This window comes from Sus scrofa, chromosome 9 (assembly GCF_054392235.1).
Source record: "Sus scrofa isolate SSC_HxYL_T2T_F1_AM1 chromosome 9, Sscrofa_HxYL_maternal_Yorkshire_Landrace_v2.0, whole genome shotgun sequence".
NCBI lineage: Eukaryota > Metazoa > Chordata > Mammalia > Artiodactyla > Suidae > Sus > Sus scrofa.
The window spans coordinates 77,948,485-77,969,991 of NC_139391.1; the positions used below are offsets into that span (position 1 = coordinate 77,948,485).

At 39.6% G+C, this 21,507-nt stretch overlaps 1 protein-coding gene across 3 annotated transcripts in view; it reads right to left on the reverse strand.

Moving 5' to 3' along the window:
- Nucleotides 1-1,948: 1,948 nt before the first annotated feature.
- The window catches only part of CALCR (calcitonin receptor), a 123,554-nt gene continuing 103,995 nt past the window's right edge, over nucleotides 1,949-21,507 (reverse strand). For 2 of the 3 annotated variants that reach the window (XM_021102242.2, XM_021102244.2), the window contains 5 exons: nucleotides 18,381-18,441; nucleotides 18,235-18,301; nucleotides 15,463-15,681; nucleotides 14,158-14,199; nucleotides 1,949-4,083 (listed from right to left, as the gene is read on the reverse strand). In XM_021102242.2, the coding sequence (XP_020957901.1) occupies nucleotides 3,829-4,083; nucleotides 14,158-14,199; nucleotides 15,463-15,681; nucleotides 18,235-18,301; nucleotides 18,381-18,441 (644 nt within the window). In that variant the 3' untranslated portion in view covers nucleotides 1,949-3,828. 3 annotated transcript variants of the gene reach the window in all.

The window sequence follows — 21,507 nt, forward strand, 5'->3', positions numbered from 1 at the left end:
ACTGGATTTCTGTAAATGGAAAATGGAGACTGATCAGTGACCCGAGTGACTGGCTGGTCAATGCTTAAAAGAGTGGAAAATCTCTGAAATCTTTCAGAAAGCTTTCATATCATCCCCATGGAGGAAGACACAAAATGAGAGACTCTTCCTGACCTAAGTTAGTTTACAGTTTCGATGGCCAGGGTTTCTTCTGCTTCACATTTTTCACAGATAAGAAACAGATTTTTTTTTTTTTTTTGGTACAGAAGAATAACAACAAAAAAATTGGAAATATTGCTAGTTTTAAATTTTCAAAGGAGGCTTCTCTACCTTTCTTTATCCTCATATGCACATATTATCATCCTTTTTTTTTCTTTTAAAGGCTTCTAGCTAATTCCCCAACCCCCTCCATACCCCATACAAGTTCTCTATGGATGGGTTCCATAAAAACAATTTTCCTAAATTCAAGTTAGGAGTGAGGTATATTGTTTCCTCTCAAATGACAAATGATCTTTCTTTCTGAGCTCATTTGATTGCTTTTCTACATCTGTCTTCTGATCCATCTCCTTCATAAATAGTCTTATTTTAAACTCTAAAGTGTTAACTCCAATGATAAGTTGAACTATAACCTGGCCAATGAAAGAATGACTATTTTAGAACTTGTTGGAAAATGAGTCTTTGCTAAGCCTTCATGTAGAGATCTGGTTCTGAGACCTTTTCTTATAATTTAGCTGTCCTACCCCATGCTAATGTGGAAGAAGGATCACACCCAGCTACCACCCCCAAGTCCATGTGTCATGTTCTTCCACCCCAAAGATATCTGTGGTTATAGTTTAATGGTATGGGTTCACTTAGCAGGTTTTGATTTTTACTGCTGACACAAAGAAACTGTCATACTATTAACAAATATTTGTTGTATCGCCGGATGAAAGGTGTGTGAAGCATCTGTTGAATCAATGATAATGAGTGAAGAGATGAATGAGAAGGGTCGGTGCTCCATGATGATAGTGTTCCTCTAATTTTTCCCCCACATCTTTTCCCTCCTCTGGGAACCGTGATGTCCATGTGCACCCAAAGGCTGGTTTTGGATCAGAGCAGATGGACAGCTGACCTTCTGAGTTCAAATTACCTTCTCAAAGAATCAGACTTTATGGTATGATAGGAAATTATTTTTGTTCTTTAATATAAGAAATATATTTATATTTCCCAGTGGAATACAAAAGGAAAAGTACAGCCCTGATGTACCTTTTCTGAAAAAGTTCCCCAGATCTCCTGAGGTGGACAATCCTGCTTGTTAACACATAATGTGAAGAACCTACAAACTGCTCCTGTTCCCCTTTTTAATCCATCATAGATCTCATTTAATCCTCATTTTTTCCCAGTTCATGGTTTTCAGATTTGAAAACCTTTCCAATAGGGGCCTTTATGCATTCTAATGATATTTAATTAAATGTCTTTTATCCAGCCTTAGTTTCCAAAACTACCTTAAAAATCAGTGATTGTAACACTTCTAATGATCTGATGTGATGGTGGACAGGTCTAGTTCCAGAATAATGAAAAACAAAAAAACCAACAACAAAAACCGAGAGCAATGAAAGACTGTGATTTTTTTTTTTTTTTTTTTTTTTTGTCTTAGATGTCTTTGTTGTGCTTCCCAAACTTATACAATATAGACGGCCAGCTGTGTGTGGTTTTGCATTAACAAGGGTATGAGAATGGTGCTTTGGAGTTTATAGTCAAATTGAAGATCAAAGATAGCTGCACTGATAAAAAACCTGGATGTTTTTGCACATGGTTTTCTAATCTGTATTTTTGGATTATCTTTCCCCCTCCTGCAGTACAAGCAAGATGAGATGTTAGCATCCCATGGCTGAAATGAAACTGAGACTATGGAATGTACAAGAGTTGAGATGAATGAATGAAAACAGGTAGGATATATTTCCTTAGAAAAATACGCACACACACCACATTTTGCTTATCACATACTCTGTATTAATTCATACATGTAGATAGCAGAAGCATTTCACATAATTTTGGCACTGTGCACAATTCTATAGTAAGCTGTTTGGTTTTCTTCAGCCACTACTATATTAGCACAAGAGCATCAAGAATATTTCAGCAATATATTATCACATTTGTACTACAGCTGCCAGAAATACTCTGTTTTCCACATTTGTAAACAAAAATAGGATTACTACTACATAAACATTGTAATTGGAAAAATACCCTCTTTTCAAATCTTCCCTGACGTTCAAGTAAAATAGGCTTAATCTTTAGTATCCAAAATACATTTTCTCTGAAAGAATATAATTTTCTTTAAGTGCACCAAAAATACAACCAGAACAAATCTCTATTTTTTTTTTTTTTTTTTTTTTTTTTTTGTCTTTCCAAAACTAGATCATCTCTGAAAGGCAGTAGCAGAAGATACAAAGATGACATGTGAGATGTGGAGGGCTTCAATGCAGCCCCTCATTTAGCATACAGATGAAACAATGGTAACTGATTCCTGTTGCAAATTCACAAATTAATTTCAGGTGCTAGTAGTGATATTGGTCTATTCAGGATTTTTGGAGATTTTTATATTGAAGGAGGTAAAGGGAGCTATGGGAATATAATATTGGATTTTAATGAGGAACTCTACTTTTATTTTCAATGAACTAGTATACAGTTAAATTTGAAGCAGCTACAATTTTCCCCCCTCCTGTTTCACTAATAGCAGAAAACAAGAGGTCAACTACAAACTGATTTCTAATTAGTCCTACTGAATCTTCCTGGAAAAGGCTGAGATCTTGTTAAGCTTTGAAGCTGGGTGGAAAGCAGTTAATGGACTTATATGGAGTCTTTTAATTACCAGTCTTAAACAAATTTATCTTTTACTGCTAGATAGCACCCAAGGGCAAGAGGTAATTTGCTTTATAAACCTTAGAGTGATTTGCTTTATAAATTCTGGAGTTTAGGAAATTGGAAAACTCTCTTTCCCAGAGTAAGTAGGTATTCTTTTACACTAGGAATTATCTTTTTGGCAGTTTTTGTGAAAAATTTGGTGATGGATTCTTTGTGACCTCCAAATTTTTAAATGTTAGTCACTAAAGCACATTCAACTTGAAAGCCAATTCTTTACTGCAGTCGGGGCCTGCCCAACAGACAGGATAATCCAAAACCAAGCTGAGCGGACAATATTAGTAAACCCAGTAACAAATTGGCAAACTTGAACTCTAAATTTTTTTTCATTCAAAAGCATTACTTCCTCCTGCCATATGCAGTTCTTTTCCCTGCACACCTAGTGTGTCTGTCTATTAGATAGCCACTTTGTCTTGGGGAGGTCACGTTGTGATTTGTGAATGGTAAAACATTTGAGTAACATCAGGATTGGTTGAAATTAAAAAAAAATTAAAAATCAGATTCATAGCCAAATAGAAATATCCTAATTCAAAGTTTAGAGTTAAAAAGAAAAAAAAAAAAATACTGACGGTGATTTTGATTTTTCAAAGGTATAAATGGCTCAAGGTTAACAAGGAGCACCCTGCTTCTGAACTAGGTCAACTTGAATTACGTTTTACTTGGATCTTTGCTTGCTTTACTCTGACATTTGTATCTCAGTCCTGGATGAAAGATGGAATTCACAGGAGTTCACAAGGGTTGCAGAGGGAGACTCCATTCCGAGACTGTCTCCCGTAGCAAGAGTACCAAGTAAAACTTACTTCAGGTTCACGATGGAAAAATTCACTGAATAATTCTCACAAATGAGATGTTGCCCCCGGGGAGGATGGAAATCATTTTGGATGCAAGGTTGGTCTTTCTCCCGGGAAGTGAGGACTCAGTGATCACGATGCTGTATTTGCGTCACGTTCAGGCAGATGTCTCTTGCTCGAGGACTTCCATGGCGATGACCTCAACACCCTCCACCTCCACGACCGGCTCTTCGCCGGCGGGTTCCTCCCTCGGCTCCTGGTGGCAGATGTAGACAGGGATCTCCACAGTCTCGGCCAGGGCGGCGGCGGCAGCGGCAGTGGCGGCCGCAGCGTTGGCGGCCCGGGTGGAGCGGCGGCCAGCCCAGCGCTGGGCCTGGTATTGGTTCCACTGGCGCTTCAGGGCTCCCTGAACCTGGAGAAGAAAAGGGAACCTTGTGTTCACATCATTGTCGGGATAGGAGTTGAGGCAAGTTCGTGAGCACAATTCTCGGAGCTTATCACAGGTTACAGGAGGTTGAATGGTACTTCGGATCTAAGGGGCTGTGAGGCTATGGAATATGCCATTTCCAAAGAAGAATTTGCAAGTTGGAGAACTTAGCTATTTGCCTCTGCTACTACTGGTGAGGTTGTTATTTGAGCAAAGGAGTTGTCATTTGCTCTTACTGAGTGAAATTTGATTTCCCTATGGCATACCTGTTGTATTAGGGAGATAGATTTTGAAACCTTTTTATCTGCTACCACCTCTGATATGGCAGACACTTTTATCTAACTCTACATATTATTGGTCATGAGAATATATATGGAAATTATTGCATAGTTCTGGATTTTATGATAATGGCCCCATAACTGTTGATTTTCCTTTTATCCAGTGTGGCTTGAGATGGAGTGTGCCCGATAAAACTCTGGTGAGTGGTTAACTTTTTAAGAATAAAATTTCAATTGCTTTCTATTGAGAAACTTCACATAGGTAAACAAATTTACCCAACTTGCTTTATAAACAGAATCAACTCTTTATCAAACTCAAGAGGAGAAGGTGATAAAGTCAGGAAGCTTTAAACATGAAAACTACAATAGCCGCAACCAAAAGCAACCACAGAGATGGTGCACTTGCTTGTGTAACTGCTTTTTACAGAATTCATTTAGTAGTTAAGTCTATCCTTTCTGTTGTCTTCTAACTTCTTTTCTCTATTGCTGAACAGAAGTATAAAAGAATGAGATACCGTTATAATACCTACTCTATATTTCTGAGTCTGTTGCTTAGTACATAAGACAGGCCTATGTACCAACTATTTGCATCAATTTATGAATACATCTGTAGTTTGTTTTGCTGCCAGGTTTGAATGTAACACCTAAACATTATGGAGGGGGACGTGGAAATATAACATGTGATAAAATATGTCACAAGTTGACTGTGCAGAGCTGTTTTATGCACTGCGCATTTGTATGAATCTGAAAGAAGATATAAACAATAGCCCCATCTACTAATGTTATAAAACTATATGCCTAATATGAGAAGGCTGACTGTTTTGGGGGCAATTTTTTTTCCTGCATGTAGTAGAGTAACAATGTTGCCAGATAATTACTGGTATTTGCCATCTGATTTTCAATATTTTTTACTCAGGGAAAGGCAAAACAGTGAAATGATTCATTGAAAAGCAAGTCAAGAAGGTATGACACCTGTAGCCAGAGTGGTTCATACAGCAGAATAGCTGTAAGGATCAAGGTGACAAATGGTAAGCAGGTTAATCTGGTACTCTGATAATGTAGAAGACTAGTCTTTCCAAATTCCTGAGGCAACAAGCTGATTTTGTTTGTTTTTTTGGAGGTGATGAGTGCTTGGGTGCAAAGAACTTCATATCCGGTGCCAGAGTCACAGTCCCCGGTAAAGCCATGGCTCTTGACCATACTGCTTGGCTCTAGTGTAGACTGTAGAGGGCTGACCATGAAGTTAGAAAATGAACTGAATGTTGGATTTGTTAAAAGGGGAATCATAATGCTCAAAGAGCCCTTGGTAAGATCTTTTGAGGTCATTTAAGTCACCTTGGGTGGTACAGGTACATGGCTACCGTGGGTCCCCCCTTCTCCTTCTATTCTCTGCTCCATGCTGACCCCCAAAGATTTTCTAGACACCATTTCTGGATTTGATTCCCTTATTATCATCAAGCACTTGTAGGCTCCTATCTAGCTCAATTCTTCACTATAGCTATTTACTGGTTGAAGGTTAATTCATGCCAATGTTTTGCTTCCTATGGTTTTCTGAGCATGTGAGCAGAAGAGGTACAAAGCGAGCTGTAATGTGGCTGGAGAGAAAAGGATGGACTGCAGGAAGGGGAGAGGTAGAAGGGAGGGAGAATGGAACAGTGAAGAAAATCAGGACAGTTTAGCTCCATCCACCTAGGGCTGAATAGCTGAGTAGTGACTAGTTTGTTAACTCTTTGAGACATTTCTGTCTAGAGAATAAGACCCACAGAGAAGAAGAAATGTGGAAGATTAAGTCCTTTCTCTTTCTAATCAAAACAGCATGCTCCTTCACACGTTTTGGTTTCTTGTACTCTGTGACTGTCACTCAAAATAGCAACATGGTGACATATTCCAGATAGACTGAATGTGATCAGGCTTGTTCTCTTTAAAAGGAGGAATTTAATCCACATCAGAAGTGATCTGAAGCCTTGGTCCGATGATTCTGTCTTTTAGCCATGTACCCCAAATGCTGCCACTTCAGTAACTCAGCCAGGCACATATATGAAGGATTCAATGCCCAGCAGACACCAGGCACAGAGATGCTGGCAGTGGGAGGAGCAGCAAATCCCCACCATTCCTCTGCTTCCCCCTGAGATGGCTTTTCTCTCTGCCAAAGTGGTTCTTGGCCACTTATTGCCTTGACCCTAATTCTCCAAAAGTAATAAACCTCATGTCTTTTCCCACTAGCTGTATTATTTCTTCCCATCAGGCCTCTGCTCCCTCTGTTCCCTCTCCAGGAATGTCTTCTTCCCCACCTTCATCAATGGCACAATTCCTCTTTCAGGATTTGACTGTGCTGTCATCCCCAGGGAAACTGACCCTCTAATGCAGAGTTAGGAGTCTCTTTTCTGTGCTCTTGTTGCTCTTGTTCATATATTCATTATTGTTCTTACTATGTTATAATATTTTATGTCTCTCTCTCCTGTACTGTGAAATCCTTAAGGGCAGGAACCATGTCTTATCTTGGTATTACCAGATATTGTGGTGTTTGGCATATAGCAGTTATTCAACAAATGGTTGTTGAGTGGTTGGTAACATCTATTCTAGAGTGAGTTTCTAACTCCTTCAGTCAAGAAAATAATCATCCATGACTGAGTTGCAATTACTGTGTTGGCATCCAGTGGTATTGGGGTGGGGATAGGGGGTGGCTGAAAATATCTAGAGTGAATCTGAGAAACTGAACTTTTCTGTCATGCAAATATGAAATCCTGAGTTTTGATACAAGACATGGAAACACAGGTTTTGGAGAACTGTAACCCATTAGATCATCTACAACTGTTATTATGTCTTCTCTCACACACATTGGTGTACGATTTTGGGAATAGCTCCAATGCATTGCTAATTTTGGAAAATATCAGAGGCAAACACTTGCAATATTGCACCAGCAACCAGCTGGCCAAGAGAGAATGGTTGTATCTTGGGTGGAACAGTTAACCCCTCTAAGACTCCTTTCTTCAACTCTTCTACCTCATCTAGCTGTTCAAAGGATTAAACTGTTGCAGCATGAATCAAAGTGACTTCTAAGATGTAAAGTGCCATTCAAGGAGACTACTATTACTCCATTCTACTGTTATTATGGCAGGATGTGAGCCTCAAATCTTGACAGAAGCAAACTCTTTAGTCATGTGTGTGTATATTTTGGAGGGTGGTAGTGCTAAGAAAATAAAAAGAGCTCTTAATTACATAGTTTCTGATCTCTTGTTTAATTGTCTCTCCTCTATTCTAAACTAGGTCTCCACAAAGAATATGCTGCAGCCTGATGAAATATCTGACGCCAATGCAAATGAAAGAGTTTAATTCACCTTGAGATTTGTGCTGGGAGACGGGTGTTGATCTTTTGGGAAAAGGAAAGAAAGCACTCTCAGTGGAAGATCACCATAGGAATATATTTTCAAATACAAATGTGTTTATTAAAATTATTAATGAATAAATAGTTCAGACTCAGCCCTTCCATCCCTTTGTCCTCTACATAACTCCCCAAGAGGATACTATGTTTCCCTGTCTAGTTATCTGTGCTTTTGCTTTGCAGTCTGTGCAAGAGGGAGACTACAGAATTGAAGAGAGACTAGACTGATCATATCACAAAGGATTGATGTGAAACCACAGCTGAATATAGCTGGGAAAGAACGTCCCCATTGAGTTATACTTTCAGATACAACATGAGCAAATTCTTCTTTTTGCCATGCAATGAAATTTTACCTTTAGCACCTCTGCAAAGAATCTGGTAAATATTTAAATTGCCTTCCAGTTCTCTTTTGGACTTTGGATTTCTGTACAATGTATTTTCCTGTTGATACTAGCAAAGAGATGGCGATGTTTTATTTGGGTCATATGGTCTCTTAAACCTAAAGTCCTTAAATGCCATGTTTATAATCTAAGAACTATTGGATGCCCTGTTGAGGAATTAGGAAATATACTGGCTCAGTGTATTTTGGGAGAAGCAATGTCCCCAGACAAAGGGAACTGATAGTTTCTGTGGATTCAGCATCTTTTAAATACCAACATTGTCCTTATAACTAAAACTTAACACATATATTTAGAGGTACCCAAGGCAGACAGTGCCCAGCAGGGGTGGGTGTGTGTTGGGGGGAGTCTTTGTTTCGCCTCATCTGTCCTTTTAAAATAATCTCCATTGGAGTATCCATGCATACTAATGAAGTACCCAGCATGAAGCCAAAGGGTTTTGAAGTCTATTTTAATTTTTTAAAATTATTACAGAAATGTTCATAGCCTTCGATAATTGTATTCCAGAATTATAACTTGTCCTTTTGTGTGGTGATGGCAATCTGCTTCAATTTGTAAACCACACGTGTAAGAATAGGCCCTTAGCAGCATGTGACAGACACTTCAATAATTACAGTTTAATAAGGGCAATTATCTCCTACAGTACCACAGGTTGAGCCTAACACTGCTTTGATCACAAAAATATGGGCATTGAATCGTTTGAAAAAAAAAAAAAACCAAGGAAATTTTCGTTGCTCCTGAAAAGCATAAGAATTGTTAGGAGCTGGCAATGGGGTAAGCATAATATACAAAGTTTTGAATTATATGCATTCATTGCTCTTTATAAAAGCAATTAACACAGATCACATGTCCTTGATTATGTCAATTTATTTATTTATTATTTTTTTTTTTTACCAACTTTAAAAAATAGATCCCCTGGTCTGATGGCTTGAAGACCTAGTCATTGACTGTATAAGGTGGGTAATATTTTGGCCTCCGTTTCTATACTTTAAAAAAAAAGAAAATCAGGTTGGAACCCTTAGGGTTGGATTTGGATGTTTTTGTCTTTGGCTTATGTGTTCCTAAATTCATCCTCAGCATGTGCAGTTATGTGCTGCTGAATGGAAAAGAGGATTTATCCCAGGAGTTCTGATTCAAAGAATGAAAAGATTTTAAGGCCTGGCTCCTTTACATTTTCATGTGCTGCCACCACAACTCAACAGACTTGCTGCAAGCTGAATTTAAAATGACAAATCGTGAGTGTTAAAAACACCTTACGTTCACTTGGAAGTTGAAAAGTAATTGCATGCTTCAGTTGTTGTCATATGACTTTTCAAAGCTGGATCCCTATTAAGCTGTATTAACTAGATGCTGAAGAATACTGCTGAATATTATTCAAAGTTGTCACAGATTTTTTTTTTTCATGGTTTTGGAGGACATAGCAATAGCTCTCTTAGTCTTTATCTTAAAGAATATTTATCTTACAGAATGTATTTGTATGCTCTATAGTTTGAGATAATTGGGTACTTGATGATTATAAGATTGGGGCTTTCTAATTCCCTTTCACTACCGATTTTCCTAAGTTTGAGGAAGATTTTTTGTTGTTGTTCTAAAAGAAAAAATAAGTATCATCTGTGATAGGGTTAAAGATTTTGAAAACATTTATTGTATGTCTTAAATGACATTTCCCACACCTCCCTGATTAAGTCAAGGTCATTCATTGCTTGAAGACCAAATAAGCTTTTGTCTAGAGCAGAGGTGCTCAAAGTGGGTCTCCTAAGACAAGCAGCATCAGCATCAGCTGGGAACTTGGTAGAAATGCAGATTCCTCTGCTCTGCCCTATCTTACTGAATAGGAAACTCTACTGGAAGAGGCCCAACAACCTGTGTTTTAACACACTTTCCAGGTGATTTTGATGCATCCTAGTTTAGAATACTGCTCTAGAACAAAGCAATCACTGCTTAACTTTAAGTCCCCAAACTGACTTTGAGACTCCAGGAGGAGAGTATTTTTTGAAAGCCACATTTTATTGAAAGAAAGGATTTTTTTTTTTTTTTAATTTTTGGGCTGTACCTGTGGCATATGGAAGTTCCCAGGCTAGGGGTTGAATCAGAGCTGCAGCTGCAGGCCTACACCACAGAAACACCAGATAGGAACCACATCTGTAACCTCTATCACAGCTCATGGCAACACTGGATCCTTAACCCACTGAGTGAGGCCAGGGATCGAGCCCGCATCCTCATGGATTCTAGTTGGGTTCTTAACCCACTGAGCTACAACAGGAACTCTAAAGAGAAAGAATTTATCTAGAAAAACTAAATAGAAAATAGAAAACTTATAAATAGAAAAACTTATCTTTGCATATGAAGTCACAACCTTAGTTGTCTGAAAGTATAATGTTACTAAAAGCCACAGGATGGAGAACATGCAGGATGGGATGTAGGGAGAGTCCCTTACAGACAGAAAGTGTGAGTGCAGAGCTCTTCCAATCCCCACAAGAGGAAGAGGAGAGAGAGATGTAAAGAGACACAAATGACTTTGCATATCCCCTTCAAGGAGGGCATACCTGAAAAAAACAGGGAGATGTAAGCCAGGAATAATAAACACCCCAGCAGAATAGGTCCTTTTCTTTGATTCTGAGAGCAGTCCTGAAAATTGATAGCCCTCATTTGGCCTGGTACCATGTCTGACACAGTGCCTGAGCAGTGGAGTGGCAGTGGTTATGCATGTACTCAAGACAGCCTCATAGGCCTTTCACAGGGCCCAGTACTCAGGCTCCTTCCAGGAATAAAGGACTGATGTCTCAGAATAGGGCTGGGCCTGGTCAAGGAGGCTGCAGGGTGAGAGAATCTCTAGGGCTCTGAGGAGGTAGGGGAGCCTCCGTGAACTTTGACATGGGGGAGGGGAGTACCACCATGATTCTTGCTAACCAGCTGTGCTTTTGTTCAAAAGCTTTTGAACTAAATATTTTCTAGAAAGAGACTGTAGTAAACTATCAGAAGCTGAGTGAATGGGCTCTTCAAAGCAAGGTAAGTTACAGCAAAGAACAAAAGTTTTAGTTTTCACACACTTCAATCTGTAACCATTAAGTTGCGATCCTTCTAGTGCTTGTTACTTTGATCTGCAAATTATTTTATCCACAATGCATGGGAAATAGCAGGAAAAATGAGGGAGAACATTCCACTGAGTTTTTAGTACTCTCTCTCTCAGTTTTTAAGAGTCTCCTGGGAAAATTGGGCATCTTTATAGCCGTCATTATCTTTGTAAGGCCTCTTAGATACTTAATTCACTGAAATGTCAAAATGTTCAATGTCCACACCCTTGGAAGAGCTATGGGAAATGTCTGACACATAAGCATGCTCTCATGGTCATCTCCTGATTCCTAGCACTGCAATTCTAAAAATACCTTTCCTGCATTTAGTCGATTTCCACAGTAGGAATCACCAATAACATATGGGTAGTAAATAAAAATTAAAATCTTTATCTTCATTATAGAACTGATGTACTAGCCCCTCGGATCTCTGCTAAAATGTAACAGTCAGCCAGGCAATGCCTGATCACAACCCTATCTCACATGTAGCTGGAAATAACTTCCCTCATGTATGAGTGTCCTGCCTGTGTTCAGTATTTTAAGAGTATGTTCACAGAAGGCCCAGCTGAGGCCCAGATAACTAAAACCCATGGGGCTGTGATATTACACTTGACATCGTACACAATATCGGTATTAGAAATGTCACATGTTGCAGTTCCCATCGTGGCGCAGTGGTTAACGAATCCGACTAGGAACCATGAGGTTGCGGGTTCGGTCCCTGCCCTTGCTCAGTGGGTTAACGATCCGGCGTTGCCGTGAGCTGTGGTGTAGGTTGCAGACACGGCTCGGATCCCGCGTTGCTGTGGTTTTGGCGTAGGCCGGTGGCTACAGCTCCAATTCGACCCCTAGCCTGGGAACCTCCATATGCCGTGGAAGCGGCCCAAGAAATAGCAACAACAATAACAACAACAACAAAAGACAAAAAAAAAAAAAAAAAAAAAAAGAAATGTCACATGTGTACATTTCCCAAGTAGCATGATCTTAATTAAAATGGAGATGCTTTCTTTTACTTCCAAAAGCAGAGATAACATACTTGAACTGGAGACTTTCAATTATTAGGAGCACCTCTAGGCTTGCTTTCTGTGCCTGCCACATGGAAGTTGCCATCATGGTTAAGGCACAATCAATTACTGAGGTATTTTTACAGATGCATGCAATCCTGAACCTTGCTTTTTTTGTGTGTGTGTGTGTCTTTTTGTCTTTTTGCCACTTCTAGGGCCACTTCTGCAGCATATGGAGGTTCCCAGGCTAGGGGTCTAAACGGAGCTGTAGCCGCTGGCCTACACCAGAGCCACAGCAACTCGGGACCTGAGCTGCATCTGCAACCTACACCACAGCTCACGGCAACACCGGATCCTTAACCCACTTAGCAAGGCCAGGGACCGAACCTGCAACCTCATGGTTCCTAGTTGGATTTGTTAACCACTGAGCCATGATGGGAACTCCTGAACCTTGATTTTTATATTAGCCCTGTATTGACATTATTTTAGAGAAAAAATTTATTTTTGTATGCCACCTGAATCAACTCAAAAGGCAGGGATATGCAGTCATACGAAGTGATATAAAGATAGGGTGACTTAAGCCCTTTTTATTTGTTTTTATTATTCTTTAAAAAAGGGAAAGGTGCTTTAACAGCTAGAAACAAAAGGATGTCTTTTCATTTTTATCCCAGGCTTTCAGTATAGTACCTAGCAATAATGAATGCACAGTGTACTTTTGTTTAGTTAAGGAATAAGTTGATGGATGAATGAATGAAAGAATACAATGTATCAATTAAAAGGGAGAACAGGAGCAATGATCTTAAAATTTAGGGGTTGGAGATGAGCAAGAGGTTTCAGAGGTACAAAATATTATAGGCGCTCACTGAAAATTATTTAACTGAAGAAATAAAGACTAGAGAATCCATTAAATATCAATTGATAATGGTTAGAAAACCATTCTTGTTACTAACTGGAAAATAATATGTTGATCTCTTAATAAAACGTGATTTGCCTTGGTATAAAATTATCCTTAATAGGGATTAATTTAAGACAATCACAAATATTTTTACATTAAAAGTTATGCCACGTACAACTCCAGAAAGTGTACTAGGAGAGCTTCTGGAAAGAGTCATAGACCTCAATGGGGTGCAATGGAAGATATAGGCCATTTAATTGGGAACCAGAAAATTTGGGTGCTGGTCCTAGTTTCAAACTACTATTGTGACATTGGACAAGCCACGTGATCTTTCTGGAGTTTAGATTTCTCACCTGAGAAATGAGGGAGCTTTCAAATCACGTTCCCTGAAGCCCCAGAAGTTCCTTGGTACAAATTTACACTTTTGGTACCAAAGCTTCACTTTTGTTTTACAAATTGGGCTCCCAGGTGAGATAGCATTGGAAGAAAGGGAACTAGCTAAAAAACCCTTTAAAACACTGGCCATGTGGATCCCTAGATTTTACTGATCTAAATATTCAGATAACAAACTACTTATTCCCTTTTGAGCCTTAACTTTAGGGTAATACTCAAAATGTTGAATAAGTGGTATGGCACTGGCAGCAAGCAACTGGAAAGAAAGGCAGTGAACCAGGACAAACTGGCTAGATTTTGGCTCTGCCCTAGTGCTGGGCTGGGTCTTCCAAAGGGAATGGGGGTGTGACTCCGTTTCCATGGCGACCCTGAACCGCTCTCACTACTGCTGCTCAGAGTGCTGACCTAAGGTGCAATACAGGGAAATCAGAATTTAGCTACCTGTCTGGATAATATTTGCAATAATACTACACAAAAACACAGATAAGATTCAACTTGAAATAGTGGAAAAAAACATGAACTGGCTAGTCAGGAAAGCTATTAGGTCAATTGTAGAAGTGAGAGCAAAGGAAAAGTGTACAGAGGCCCTCTGGAGACTGCTGGCTTTATATAAATGAGTATTATATGAAAAGCACGCTTACCTCATGGTTGCAGAAGCAGTAGATAATCGCAACGAAGAATCCCTAAAAAGAGGAGGAAAAAAAGAATTGAAGTTATTTTTGTGTGCACTGTGTTGTTTAGTAATCAATATAAATAGATAACCTGGGAGGAATACTTCACTATAGCAATAGGAAGTCAAGGCTCGATGAAAAACAATTACTACCACCCATATTCAATGCTTCACTACAAGAATATGCGACTAAAATGCCTTTTTCTTGTTAAGATTCTATTGTTTGGCTAAAAAGACTGCTCTCGTCAATCTGGTTTATATATTGCTGCCTTTAACATGGAGATTTATGGCAGAATATGTTGATTATAGAGGACTGGAATATAATTTTTGTCCCTAAAAGACTTAAAAACTAAGATCTTATAGATTTTAGTAGAGAAAATTTGCAAAGCTCAAGTGTCACAGAGCATAGTTGTGGGCCTGACTCTGCCCTGTGTCCCTGTGGGGAACTAGTAGTGTGCTGTACTCACAGCCAAGTCCATCTCCCAAATAAGGATGTGGACTGAGTAACCTCTGAGGTTCTGGTCACTACTCAGAAGATTCCTTAGGTCTGAGCTTTGAGCTTTAACTCTATAGAAATGGCCACAATAACAGCTCAGATTATTAAAACCATCCCTACCCTTAGGAAATGGTAGCTATAATGGTGATTGTTGCTGACTGGACAGTGATCTGCCTGACACTGAACCATGACTCAACGATGGATATTCTAAGGTGCTGATGTCTCTAGTCAGGGCAAGGGCAATGAAGTGAAGTCATTGGAACGTGGGTTCCAGTTTTAAGAAGGGTATGGATTCCAGCTCTGATAGACTGGATGTGTTGGCATTTCATAATGATAGAAACCTGTTTTCATGGCATTAGCAACTGTGTTGGTAATAATCCAGGCTGGGAAGCCACTGGTATTGGTTATGTTGGTCTTCGACATCCCCCTTCATAAAACAAAACCGAACGTGGCCCCCAGATTCTGGGGGAGGGAAGCAAAGGCTGAAAGGACTGTGGGTGGAGCTCTGACCTCAGCTCTGTGCAGTGGGTCAGTCTCAGGACAAATATCTGTCCTTGTAAAGATGTGTTCTCAAAGCTCGTGCCTCCTGTTTCCTATTTTCTTCCTCAGTTTTAAGATTCAAAACCTGGGAAGGCAGGCGAGGAGAAAGACAGAGAGGAGCCCTCTTCCTTCCAGGTAAGGTATGTTCTAAAGGGCCCTTCTAATCTCAGATGAGTCTCAGAAAACTGTTGCCCCTGCGTCCACTAGCTGAGCAAGTAGCTGCATCAAGGGTCTCCTTACCTGGAAGTGGATCAGAGAGTGCACCACGTAGTCGTAGATCTTCCCAAGCAGTGGGGTGGAAGGCCTCCAGGGAAGGACGACAAACTGGACGCCCAGCAGGGGCACCAAGATCAGAGTGGCCCGCACTGCCTTCAGGTACATGTGGGATTCCGCCTCCTGGCTTTCCTTCAGTTTCTTCACGAGCACGCGGAGGATGTTGAGCAAAAAGAAGAAGTTGACCTGCAAAGATATGATTGTTAGGAACAAATTCTCTGGGTCAGCATCACCGAGGGACACCCGCTTGCCTCAGTCCTTATTGATCCAGGGTGGGGAGCAGGAGATGCCTCTGAGGGCCAAGAGTCCTAAGAGGTAACACAATCATTCTACCTTCAGGGAACACAGAGCATCAGTAGAGCCAATACCCCTTTCAAACCTGAATTAACATTCCCTACTTTTTTTCTTAGGTGAGAAAATATTTTCCTATATATGTAAATACATTAGGTTTGACTCTAAGGAAGGTATTTATTCTTTAGGTTTTAAAATGATTTTTACAAAGGCAAGTCATAAATGACAAAGATCTTACTTTGTCTTTTCATTACAAAGATTTCCTCCTTAGCCCAGGACAACTTAATTGAAAGTAAAATGAGGACTGAAACATTTATCTGTAAAGTGTATGCAGTGGTCACAGCTGACCCAGACGTCATTTTTAATAACAACTTTTAAAAGGAAATAATTTGAGGTATAATATACATTCAATACAATGGAGATTTTAAGTTTACATTTGGGAAGTTTAGACAAAATGTATGTACCTGTGTAACAACCACTCCAAATAAGAAAAGAGCATTTCCATCACCCCAGAAAGTCCCTTCTTGCTCCTCTACTGTCAACAACTCCCTCGCCCTACCTCAAGTAACTGCTGATTTCTATTACCACAGAAATGGAATAATACATAGTGTGTATTTTGTTGTGTCTGGTTTCTTTGGCTTAACATACTATCTTTGAGATTCATTCATGTTATGTATATTGGCATTTCATTCATTTTTACTGCTGAGTAGTATTGCATTGTGTGAATAAAACACACTGGAGTTCCCGTCGTGGTTCAGTGGTTAGCGAATCTGACTAGGAACCATGAGGTTGCGGGTTCCATCCCTGGCCTAGCTCAGTGGGTTAAGGAGCTGGTGTTGCCGTTAGCTGTGGTGCGGGTTGCAGACGTGGCTCGGATCCTGCGTTGCTGTGGCTCTGGCATAGGCCGGCGGCTACAGCTCCAATTAGACCCCTAGCCTGGGAACCTCTATATGCTGCAGGTGCAGCCCTAAAAAAGACAGAAAATGAAAAACACATATAATTTTTTTATTCATTCTCTGGTTTGTGGAAATTGGAATGGTTTCCAAAATTTGACTATTAGGAAAAAACCTGCTATGAATGCTTGGATACAAGTCTTTGTGTGGGCATTTGTTTCCATTTCATTTGAATAAGTACCTAGGATTAGAACTGCCTGTTCCTATAGTAACATATGTATAACTTTTTATGAAACTGTCAAACTGTTTTCCAAAGAGGTGGCTTCATGTTACATTCCCTCTAGCATTCTGTGAGAATTCCAGTTGCTCTTTACTATTGCCAGCACTTGGTATGATTACTCTTTTTAATATCAGCCATTCTGGTGGATTACAAACTACTTTTGGCTATGTAGACTAATTTTGAAACCAAGGTTGTTTTAAAAATTTAATTGATTATTTATTTAAAAATTAGAATGACTTTCCCACCTGGAATAGAAATAAATGTTGCTCCCCCAAAAATTCAAGAAAGGATAGGGACCTTTAATGAAAACTGAATTCTTATGGGGTGTTGTATAAATATTCAAGACCCACGTTAGTAGGTCCTTGTGATCATACTTGAACACTTAGTAAGTACGTCACTACTCTGAAAAGCACTGAAAGAAATTGAATTTGCTTTCAAAGGCCAGGAAAATTAGAAGACAGTGTGGGTGATCAGTTACTAATGCATACTTCTTCAGTGCAGGAGCAGAATATGGTCTATGCCTTTGACCGTTTTTATTTTTCTTACCTTTATCTGAAGCAAACACAGGGTTTGAAATTAATGAGGAAATAATGTCTATATTAAATTTGATGGTTCTGATGTGGCCAACATATAGTAAACCATGGGTATAAATAAAGAGCTTGGATATAAATTCAGACGGTCTTGTTTTCTCCTGGCCCAACTTCTTACTAGTCATGTGATTTTGAGTGACTTAACTTGAATCTGTGGGTCTAGTGTTCCTAATGAATAAAACATCTTGATATAACAAGAAGGGCTGCTGTTAGGAACAGCATGGCAGTGTATGTGAAGTGCCTGAAATACTTTAAGTGCATGATTAGTAGTTGTTATGGTGATGGCTCATGGACCAAAGGTGAAATGGAAGGTGGTTTAGTTTGCCAGAGCCCAGGGGAATTTAGTGCAGGAGGACTCTGTGGTCTCCACTTTCTTATCAGCAACATCTTTGTCTTTGGTCTTTACCTTTAAATCAGAGAATTTAGTTATAGAATTTTTTTTTTTAAAGCAACCCAGAAACCTATATTGTTTGTATGGCTTGTACAGAAATGGGCTTATGCTCCCTCCACACAATTACATTAAATAAAAACTATTTTTTAAAAGGACTCTCAGATCAAATTGCTCTTATTACAGATGATCATTAAATTATCCTCATTTTGAAGTTACAATATGTATGCTACATAGAACCATCCTCACAGAAAACTCCACAGAGACAACACTGTTGATTGAAAAGGCAATTCTCACCACCAGTGCTGCCATGACAGGGCCGTGGATGATGTAAAGCAGGTTGGTGTCCACACTCAGCCAGCAGCTGAAAATGAGAGGAGGGAAGATATTAATACAATTGCAATTTATTTACAAACATGTTAACTACACCCCACAATACTTACTTGTCATTGAACAACACTGCCCTAGTAATGGCATGAGCAGTAGTTGGAATCAGCGGGAACCCTACAATGTGAAAAGGTAGAAAAGCTAGTTATACAGCCGTATGGAAAATGGTAGTTTACTTTCAAGAATAGTGGCACATTTAACATCTTGTCTATATTGCTCTGATGTTTTTGTGCAAATCATTTTTGGTCAAACCAGATCAAAGGTGCTCTTAGAACATCATGTTCTTTCAGAGAGTTTGGTTAAGAGTATGCGGATTATCAAAAACCTTTTTCCCAAATCATCTAATCTGGCAGGAACACTATCACTCTTGCTTCATTAGAATACCATTGTTACATCTGTGATGATAATGATGGTTTAACTAAGACCACAGAGCTTTTTCCTGTGTGGGAATAGACGGGAGCTACAGTTGTCCAGGAGGGAAGTGGCCTGACTATGAAAAGCCATGGTCTGACTACTCCAAAGACTCGATGCTCATGGTATTCTAGGATTTTTGTTTTCCTATTTTTATCATGTGCATTGATCCTCTTTTCTTTCACAAAGAACAGTTCAGAGTAGCTAGTACACACCCTAGCTTCTGTAATGGCTGCAGGACCTTTATTAAAGCAGCTCACTATCTACTTCCCTGAAGAAACTTTAAGGGCCAGTCAAAAACAACTTTGAATTTATAAAAGGAGCAATGAAGACAGCTGCTGGCAATGCATCCTGTCAGGCTGACTCTTTTAAAAATCAATCTTCATTCTATAAAAGTAATCTAAAGTAAAGTTGTAATTTTTGTGGGGAAAAAAAAAAAAAGATTATCTTTTTCTTAGATGTACCCATGCACAGGAGAATATTGTTTGATTTGGTTGAGATATTTGTAGAAAGGGTTTTAAAAATTATCAGATTTAGAAATGTCTCAGAAGTGAATTAGAGCTACACATCTTTATTTTCTGTGAATTATATGCCAAAAGAGAACAACCAGAGCTTTCACCTAAGAACAACCTCAGCTTCTTAACCCATGAAGCATATCATTGATTAAATGTTTGACTTGAAAGAATTTTGAATTTGACTGTGTACACAAAACATAATTGTGTTTCATTCATAGCCATTCTAACATACCATTTTCCCACTCAGGTTTAGAATCAGAAATTCACTCTCTGATGTATCCTGAAATACACATTTTAGAATTAGCCAGCAAGAGAAGCACTATGGCTGTCTTACTTCCACCTCATCATATGGTAGAAAAGAAAACGTGTGTCTTACTTAATGTAGGGCAATAAAGACTGGTATCCACTAATTCCCAGGGCTGTTTCACCTTCATCTGGTCACTATGCCTCTTTTTATGCAGTTTTTCTTTCCTTTGCCTCTTCTCCCTCCAGGCTTCAAGAGCCGTAACAACCTTTCCCTCCCACTAAAGAGGGTGAGATGTAAGAATAATCCTCTCTGCTAGGAACCTTCTTCAGGGGCACTAGATAAATTCTATTTGTTCATTATAAAAGTCCATGGGGGGAATTTCCTTCTTTGATTTGTAACAAGGGGAAAACCCAGCAAGGATAGGAATCAATCTGAAGAGGGTTGTAAAATAAATGATTTTTTTTTTCCTGAGAACTAAACTTCAGTATTTGAAGTTGCTTCTATTTGAGCAAAATTGACCAGTAAGTGGTCTGGTACAGACTTGTAAGGAAAGAGACAACTGAAAGAAACATTTCCTGTTGGGGACAAGTTCACTACCAGAAACGCTGCACTCAAAGGGTGATGGTTATAATGTCTCTTATAATTCTTTAGGATGGAGTGGGTACTATTCATCACAGCTGAAATGAATGGATGAAATCATTACCAGCAAACAAAGTCAGGTCTTAGGACACAGTTTTCTTGGGTCAAACTTCCTGCTGTCCCACTTTCAAACTCTTTTCAAAACACAAATTACACCTTATTTCCTGGCATTGGATCTAAAATTTAGGACCTATCATACTGTTTTGGTGTGAACACAATTTCCAAAGGACAATCAAGATGTTATCCAGCAGAAATTTCTTCTTCTCTGGCACCTGACGTGAGATAGCCAGGACAATTACAAGCTTGATTTCTAGCCTTACTGGATGGTTAAAATGGGTGGTAAAGAAAACCCCAGGATGCTGAGCTCTTGGGGGTGGGGGGCAGCACACAAGATGAGGCAGTTTGGGGGTGTAGTCTAGAGGCCTGTCCAGGTCACAAAGACCTCCCTTCTATCTTTTTCTGGATGTGTTGCCATCCCCAGACATGTTTGCGCTGTGTGACAACATCTCCCTCAGTGTCCTTGGCTATAGTTCATTGAACCATGGCTGGCCTCCTGACTTGACATGGACCCATCAGATCCTCATGCACTTCTATTCAGAACTGGGAGTTAATGACAAAAGTTTAGTTTCTCTGTGTCCCTGGAACATAAAAATGTGAAATCAGGAAGCCTTGGGTAGACTGTATTTTCCATTAGTACTGGGGAAGAAGAGACCCTGTGATCTGTGGTCTGCAGAGAAAGTGAAGGATTAAAACAGATCCTAAGAGAAAAGGAGAGAAGACAGAGGGAGAGAGCTCCTGCTTATCTGGCCTCAGGATAATAGCCCAGCTGCATTCTGGCTCTTGACTTCCATGAGATACGCTTAGAGTCTGATAATTTCTTTTTCTGATTAAATTAGAGTATCTTATTCTCTGTTACTTGCAACCAAAGAGCCACAGCATCATCAGTTCAACTTTGAGGCAACCCAAATATCTGCCCTTTGACCTACCATTAAAGGACTATCCCACAGGGTTTGGGTAACGTTATTTGGTTAAAATCTATCTCCTCCCACTAGGGAGGGGTGTTAAGAAAACAAAGATTTCATCGGGCCCTCCGGTGGATTAGACTTTGCGCTGCTTATAAGACTTCCCTGAAACATTTCTATACAGTTGGTAACAGTATCTGTTAGGCAGAAGTTTAACTACAAAGGGTAATGTATTTAGACAGCTTATGGATTACGCTCCCTTCTCAAGAAAGCCTGCCTCTCTTATCAATGTTTTTAGGGGCTCCCCAAAATACTTCATTAAAGGGCAGGCTTAGTTGAAGGCAATCCACAGCCTCCACTCCAAGAGTCACCTTGTCTGTGCCTAGTCAGGGCAGCCCTTAGCTCTGCA